Source organism: Opisthorchis viverrini (assembly GCF_000715545.1).
Source record: "Opisthorchis viverrini unplaced genomic scaffold opera_v5_223, whole genome shotgun sequence".
Lineage (NCBI taxonomy): Eukaryota > Metazoa > Platyhelminthes > Trematoda > Opisthorchiida > Opisthorchiidae > Opisthorchis > Opisthorchis viverrini.
Genome location: NW_008751880.1, coordinates 498,435 through 506,943, shown reverse-complemented (window position 1 = coordinate 506,943; position 8,509 = coordinate 498,435). Strand labels below are relative to the sequence as shown.

At 44.6% G+C, this 8,509-nt stretch overlaps 2 protein-coding genes across 2 annotated transcripts in view; one reads left to right on the top strand and one right to left on the bottom strand.

Annotated features, from left to right (window-relative positions):
* T265_14603 (hypothetical protein) overlaps positions 1-5,114 on the top strand; it is a gene marked incomplete at both ends in the record, with an annotated part of 11,497 nt that extends 6,383 nt beyond the window's left edge. The window contains 2 exons of the mRNA XM_009174371.1: positions 1,502-1,720; positions 4,925-5,114. Of these exons, the coding sequence (XP_009172635.1) occupies positions 1,502-1,720; positions 4,925-5,113 (408 nt within the window). The remainder of the gene's footprint in view (positions 1-1,501; positions 1,721-4,924) is intronic.
* Positions 5,115-6,188: 1,074 nt separating this feature from the next.
* Positions 6,189-8,509, bottom strand: part of T265_14602 (hypothetical protein) — a gene marked incomplete at both ends in the record, with an annotated part of 16,238 nt that continues 13,917 nt past the window's right edge. The window contains 4 exon segments of the mRNA XM_009174370.1: positions 6,189-6,290; positions 6,326-6,416; positions 6,451-6,604; positions 6,623-6,822. Coding sequence (XP_009172634.1) covers positions 6,192-6,290; positions 6,326-6,416; positions 6,451-6,604; positions 6,623-6,822 — 544 coding nt within the window.

Below are 8,509 nucleotides of genomic sequence, written 5' to 3'. Positions count from 1 at the left end.
TATATATATATGGCCAATGAGGAATACCCCCGAATTTCCTGAATATTCTTCGTGCTGTTCAGGATTTACAGAGAATCATCCGAGAGTTTCCGCACAGCTAGCTAGGTTCGCCAGAGATGTCACATCTCCTAAATTCCGTTAAATTTCGCCGTTGAAACCATCACGATGTGTACTCTCCAAAGGAATGCGAATATGCGTATCGAAATAGCAACTGGAGGAAGATAGGCAGATATGAATTATGTGGACAACATTGTTCCGTTTTTCGATTATCACGCGTAGACACAAATACTCTAAACAGAATATCTCCTTCGGCATGCATTTTGCACCTGCAAAGTCCAAGTTCTCCCCTCAGGACTTCCACCCCAACGTGCTCTCTCAAAACTTCAGAATAAAGAGCTTGAGTTTGCTGCCACTTTCACTTATCTTGAAGACTGCATAAGCCGTGATCGGCCTGTGACAGATGAAGCTAGTGCGCACATCACCAAATAATATTCGTCAACTTTCGTCGGCAACACGTTAAACGGCCGTGTCTAGAAAATGACTGTGGGGACAGCCCCACTCTGGGGCTATGAGACGCAGCGTCTCCGATCTGAAAAACAGACATCTCAGGAGATGTCTGACCACAGCATGTTAGTAAGGAAACGGCCCATAGGCGAAAACTAGGTAATTGGTAGGATTCGCTCGAGCAGCCCATGAGGCTTAACAGGTTAGGGTGGTCGGGGCATGTACTGATCACGGGCGGACTAGCGTCTACCAAATAAAACCTTGTTTTTTTTCCGAATCCCTGCTAGTGACAGGCCATCGCATGACAACATGAAATGAAAGCAGCCACTAACAAGCTTTGAGGGCTCTTCGCGACTTCCTGGGTGGTGTGCACGTGAGCAGGCTTGAGGACCTTACGGGACAAGTCACGTAACCGATTCCGGTGACAAGCTTGCTGTCACTTCTCGTCCGGACTGCTTCTCCGTATTTGTGCACTAGGCCTGTGTTAGGTGGTGTTTCCAAAGCCCGTGGCTTCAATATTGCTGATGTTGCCTTTCTCGAAGGTGGTGATCAGATATATTTACTCCAAAGGTTGCTCTCTAGAAACATTGGGCTTTTTGCACCTGTCTTCCCATTGTAATAGAGTCTTCTTGGTTTTCACTGCTAGTATACTGATTTTCGTAAGGATGAGGACATAAAGCCGACCTGTACTAGAAATCCACTGATCCGAGACATCAATATTCACTCTGTGTTGCATGAACTTAACAAGCTCGGAGTACTTGACGTAGATGGATTAATATTAATTGTCTTCACCTCGCGACATTGACTAAACATTACTGCTGGTTGCTCCTAGTAGGAAATGCACAGCCTTCCTGAACACTAGATTACTAATTCATTTAGTCCGACGAACGATCCCCCAGTTATGCGTTGCATCGAAGATGAATCTAGTATTTTACAGGTTTACGCTTCACTAAAATTCCCCTTACAATGTTCGAATTTTTCGCCTTCTTTTGGTTAGGAGAATTTTGGAATGAAGAAAGCACAAGAGGTTCGCTCGGACCGCGTCGCATTCTCTACCCGTATCAAGCAACGTTTACGAAAACCGGTTGGATTCATGCACACGCAGGTATACTGTCCAAGTTACGAAAGTGCGGAGAAGGGCCGATGTGGTGCTTTCGCATTACATGGAACCTCTCTTAACGAAAAGCCGCGCTGCCGCTGGTTAGAACAACGCGAGGTGATCTCAAGCTTCGCTGTGACTGCCCTCTTTATATGCCTTTCTGGCTGTTACTTTGACCAAAAAACACTAGCGCGTAAAGTGACTTGTATAGCATCTAGAATACTCAAGACAGAGATATGCACATCATCGTGTGTAAATAAATAGCAAGAGAGCTTCCTGTCAGTCAAGTCAGTTGTTGCACCATGAAACTGAGAACCACTCTCATACATCATACACTTTTTTCTAAAGTGTGCAACGTTTGTATCTATGACTTTATTTGTTCTATCAGTTACTAGCTGGGTTCTGTTACCCAGTTACACACTGCAACACTCAACAGAAAAGCAAGTCTTGACTTTCTCTCACCCTCGATTGTACATGGATCCTTGCTACCTATTTAATCCTTTAGGCTTCCCTTTGAAGTCATTACTGTGACTATTTCCCATGGATATCACGGATTGTAGCGAAGCGAGGTCTGCACGTACGCAGAACGTAGTTGACCGATCATACGTCTAAGTGTTGAATGCCCGCTTCGCTAGTAATGATCCAGTTTCATGGTGACCAACAGACACATCGTCGCTCAGGACAGTAATGACACCAACGTTCGACTGATCATTTGTTTATTGGAATCTTGTGCGGCTGAATTATCGGAGTCCCGTGGCTTGACGAATCTTCAAGTCCTTGGTTGCACCTTGGTTCCTATCCTTTCCTCTGCTCCCGCTTTAAAAGTGCTTCCAAGGCATTAGTGGTAAAATACTTCGAACCGAACAAGTTTCGCTTCCACAAGCTAACACTAATCAGGTGGCAGGCGGTAATGTACTTCGAAGCTTTGTACGTAGACATCTCGTCTCTACCTTATAACCTCTCTGGAAAGTAAAATAGCGCTATTCTAACACTACTGACACGGACAGAAATTTCATCTGCCTGGCCATTTGGAAGCACAGTATGGCCCATATAACGAAAACGCTTGCTAGTTCGAAGGATTCAGTGATGACATACTGAGGTTCTCGGGTGGATCTTGACTTGGCGGCTTGACTCAGCGCCAGCTGAATGGTCAATTTATTGCGCAACTAAAGAAGGGGTGACAAAGAGTGTCTCACTCGGCTGCTAGGTTGTGTTTTTAATTCCTCACCGCAACCACGAAATTCTCATATTGAGATAATGCAGCTTCAGGCTGGTTAACTTCAGCGACATATTATTATCCTTAGTCACAAAGACCCCCAGTTGATGGAGACAAATATCTGAAATCTACGGAAGTGGTCTATTTGTAGTTGTACTGCTGTTCGAGGATTGTAGGCAGACTGAATATTGGGTTGACAGCTCCCGCCTAGCGGAAACCAACTTGGTCTTGTCGCACATTCGGGTCTCTCACCTATCAAGATCACGTGTCTGTAAACTACACAGACTGCCTAATCACGTTTGGAGATTGATAACAAAATGGCTCCAGTCGGATGGAAATACTTTTCCCCATATGGAACAGAATAAGACTAGCAATGGAGCGAGCGAAGTTGGGCGATACTTATCAAAATTCGGGGAAAGTACGATTCTAGGGGCAATTTTGTTTCTTGTGTTCTGGATGGCCCCAAACTACCTCGTCTTTTGAAAGGAGTTTCACAGGAGAAATCGTATTGTTACCCAAATTGTTCCGCTGCAATGTTTGTTGGCTGGTGCGGCAGATGAGTGAATTGCTCAGCCCACCGATTCAACCACTAACTAGCAAATTAATGACGGGTGACGTAATAGTCTCAACCGCTGGGCACTTCTGTGAGAAACGAATGAGGCGGAGCAGCTATTCAGAATCATCATTAGCATTGGCCTTATTCCCCGTTATGTTGACCGGGCAATCATGACTATTCTTACTGCGGTCGTCAACCGTATCCGACAATTACTAAAGCATGCGCTTGGAGTTCATACCTCGCACTTCACTTACTGAACAACCAAAACACGGCCAAACAGTTCAAAGTCTACGTTCTTTCTGGTCGGATACCCATTACTGTTTTCAATTATTCGCAAAGATCCAAAGTTATCTGAGTTCAGAATTTAAACCATATTCGCATGCTAAGTAGCACGTCTGGCAGCTCAGGCCCCATTTTTGCAGCCTGACAGGAGGAATACGGGTGGTTCAACGATTTCTGTTTGTCAACATCCGACAATCGGTAATGCCCACATCCCACCTGGGAACAGGATGTTGTTCATCTCAGCTGATGAAACAAACTAGGCAGATGTACGGCGCTCTTAATAAAAAGCAGCCGGTCCACATTTCACCCATGACTGGCCCTACGATTTTTTCTCATTTCCATGAGGAAAGGTCTACGGAGGTGTGAGAAATATATTCCCGGTGAAATGTTCTCCCACTCTCTCGAGATAGAAGCGATTAATGACCACTATCTCCGACGCCTTCTGCACACGGCTGACAGGGAAATTAGCTGTCAGAACGTCTCCATTTGTCACCCATACTAACCATAGTATACTCGAACAATATTCCACATCTCACAACGTACTGCCACGCCGGTTTGCTGTAATATTTGTATATCGTGCATCGTATGGGTTAACATCTGTCACGCGCGCTTTCTGTAGTTGTCAGTAAAGGGAACAACCGCACCACTACGTTAACTGTTCTGTTTCAAGTGTCCGAACCTTGACTTATTCATTTGGTTGATTGCAAAATTTTAGCATATAACGCAAAGCGACAGTTTTCGGTAGTTACGCGTGACTTTCCCGGGGACTTTCATTGTCGAGGCAGGTGAATCTACTTGTTTTCTAATAGTCTCAGCTAGAGCTTTCAGAGTATTACTCGTAATTTGGTTAGCGATAGATATTGGTACCTGACGAACCTGAACAAAAGGGTCACTTGAACTTCATTCACATTTGAACCGAGAGCTGTCACACCGGTACGCGAATGTTTCGAGTAAGTTTAATCGCTACGAACGCTTCAGATGTTCTCCAACCTTGCACATACGCAACTGCGCATCGACAAGTGCATGTATACTGGCCATACTAATCCTGATTACCAATTCGTTAGGGCTGAACTGACCAAAGTAATCCCGTCCTTTGGCATGCGCCCTGCACCTCCAGAGGGTAAGGTCATACTCCTGGGCATGGAATGATCTAGCATCCCTCATATAATAGAAATAGGCAATTGAGGTCGTGAAGTTTCACGTACCTTGGAAGTTGCATTAGATCCGACTATATTGGGGCAGATGAGGTCAATTAACGAATCCCTAGGCTCAAGTCGCGCTCGTTAATTTGAGAAACCTGTGGTGTCAAGCGACATCCCTGAATATCAAGGGGCGTATGTATCAGGACATGGTTAGGCCATGTATTGCACATGCCGTCATCGTTTGCCGAAGACTACTATTTTCCATGCCGAACTCAGTGTGGCGGAAGCAGAAAGATGGCCAGTCCTGGCGGAAAGGTGAGATTAGGAAAACTTCGTGACGCGCCTTCCGAGATGGGGACTGCGGAAGTACAGCTGGAAACATTGCAAGATATGGCTGGTACTCGTTGTCAGTGGCATTGTTTCTATCCATATTGCCTGAGTGAGTGTCTGGTGATGTAGGCACCTCAGAACGATTGTGGGTACTCGTTTCAGTGGCATTGTTTCTATCCATATTGCCTGAGTGAGTGTCTGGTGATGTAGGCACCTCAGAACGATTGTGTTCGGCTAGGGCTAAGTCCTTTCTCCATCCACTTTCATTTTTTTTACAATAATGCTTTTCAATAAGTCATGGTTGTACGGCAGCAGAGCATGAGCGTTTGACGCTGATCTTATACTGTCAATAGTGATGATCATGAAGTGGGATTAGTGATACGGAGGTGAATAATAACGAATTGTCGTAAGGTGTTCGATCTTGCTTACTAAATTTACCACCTTGTCTATTTAATATGTTCCTACCGGCTATCATGTCGAATCACTGATAAAACAAAGCCGAGATAAGATATCACGGATATCATGTGACAGTTCAGTAGCAGCTGAGAGAACCAGGCCAAGCTATTTTGATGTGTCCACCCCAGTGCTAGAAAAGACCGTTCGATAAACGTACTGCCTCCTGTTAGGTTCCTATAGGCTTTTCCTCCATGTGGAAAAATACTTTTCCTTAAATAGGATGGGAGGAATGAAATGTAATGATGGAGACTGGGCGAGCAGATATCAAGGACAGTACGTTGAACATCGCTTAACACTATACGCGCGAGTTAATCCATGCAAAATAGTGTAAATCAGAGGCAAACGTCATACGCGGCCAATATCTTCCGCGCTCAACTACACGAAGCCGAAAACCAAAGGTGAGATCATCCCGTATTTCAGTCGTAATGACGTATTTGGTGGTTGCCCCCATAAGATGTTGCTATGAGAATAATCAGTCGGACAAAAATGTATTTGTTTCTAAACCCAACGAATTTTCCTAGCCAAAAGAACACAGGGAGCTATGGAAGGAAATTCTATTTACTCGGGCAAACTACCGAAAAGAATAACAAAAAACAGATAATCATGCTACCATCCCTTATGTGCATATGCACCATAAGGGATATCCGAAATAGGTGGCAGTTTCTTCTGCATACGGATTTTCTTCATATACCGCGCCCGTTTACTCTATTTTCAAAGTAAAGGGGAAAATGGTGCACTACCGATTTATCATTCGTCTGACACTCCAACAAATCATCCCAGTATATCTTGCAAAGTTTCTCCGTGTTCTGCAAACCGACGCGTGTGACACATCTAGTATCTCACGTGGGCTGAGCAAGAGGAATACCTGTAGAAGTCACGCTCCATAATCTGGCAAAATTTCGGTTTGTATGGTCCTTGCATTGTAAACCACGTCATACCAAGGTACAACGCAGGGAGGTCCAGTAGTGGACGATGGAGGAAATTCCCTCCAGGCTTGTAGCTATACGGGAAACCTTGACCTATGGAACAGGGTCAACTAAATACATAGTACTTGCCAACTTCGTAGGGTTTCTTAGATCCGTAGTTACCATCAATGAAGGAGTCCAGCACATCAAATGGTGAATCAATTAAATTAAGTTTCTTGTTCTCCTTTTGTTTTGCCTCCTGATTGAGCTGGTTCAGACGTTCCGGGTTCGTCTCAACATAAGCCATCAGTTGGAGGTACAGTATAGAGTAACTTTAGCAGGCAGACGAAGGGGCTAACTCGGAAAAACCCCGTGGCTTGCTGAAATTCGATCGGGGAGCGTAATAATAAAAGGGAAAATAACGACAGTATCAGTAATGGTAATAATGCTGGTAATACCAAACGGTAACTTCTCGTGAATGTGACAGACACACTACAACACATCACAAGGTTAGATAGCACTGCGGAATCCCTAGCTTGTATGCTGACAAGTACTCGGAGTAACTAGATTGAAGATGTCACAAGATACCCTTAGGGAATTTGATTGGGAGTTCATGTGAATAAAAAACAATGATCGCCACGATAGGTCCGAGCGATAGTGGTGTCAGAATTTTCCTCACCAGCATTATAAATATCAAACCAAACCATTAGGAGAAAGCCATGTTGGAGGAAATAGTGATCGATGAGAATCTTAGTGTTAGCTTATCATAAAAATTCGGATACTAGTGCGTCCGAAGCAAACTCTGCTAATCTCGTTCAAAACTGACGAGGCTATCAGGGACATGTTCTCCATAATATGCTGTAAACTCCAGTCAAGTTCAGGAGGAATAACAATATCACCCTAAAAATCGGGTTGCATAGGTCGCCTCCAGATGCCCCGCATAAATCTGCCTATCCGTCACGTCATGCATTACGCCTTTTACCGTTCAAACCACGCTGGACTGAACAAAGTGCGTTGCTCCTGACAAACTAGCATGGTGATCGATAAGTAAACGATCATTCGTTTTTAACAAAAGGGCATGGAATCAATTTCGTCTACAATTTCATATTCCAAACCCAACGACTGATTTGAGGACCTTCTGATCGCAATGAAGGCGTAATACCCTTACACAAAGTTCTATTCAATCGTTTCACTTGACCGTTCCCCCTTCGGCGATATGGAGTGGTCCGATTGGTGACAACGCCTTTTTCATGAAGGAATCGCCTGATATCATCCGAAATGAACGATGAGGCGCGATCGGAATGCACGAAACTGGACAGGCTAAATGTAGCGAAGAGTGGCACAAGGCACTACATCACCGTAGACGGACTTACTTCTGGACAAGCATAAGCAAACGGAAAACGGGAATATTCGTCTACGATCGTCAGTAGATATTTGTTTCGAGTCGTCGAAGGCAGTGGTCATTTAAAGTCAATGCTTAAACGTTCAAACGTTTGTGTGGCGTTAATGAGCACACCACCCGATGGCTTGAAGAAACGTGGTTTTAATTCCGCACACACATGACACTGCTTAATGACGAGTCGGATGCCCTCTAGGGAGAACGGGAAATTCTTGGCACGATCGAAATGCACTATGCATGTTGCTCCAGGATAAAAGAGGATTGCATGTAAGCGTTTTAGATCCAGCTGGGATGAAGTGTTCCCACGGAAACTCCGAGGGAGCGTGTCGGCAGCTCTGCTTTCTATGCCTGGTCTGTAGGTTACGTTAAAAGAAAAAGGCGATAACTCCATCCGCCATCGTTGAATTTTGTCATTTTTTAATTTCCCTTTTTGTTGTGTTGAATACCTGAATGCAACGGGCCACTGGTCAGTTACGATCTTGAAACTATCCCCAGTTGCTTGATACAGACTCCTAGCACAGCGAATAGTAAGAAGACGAGAACCTCGGACACAAACTTTAATAATCCAACAACACAACACACACAGGCGATGCCCGGAGCTTCCGAACCCAAGTCAGTGG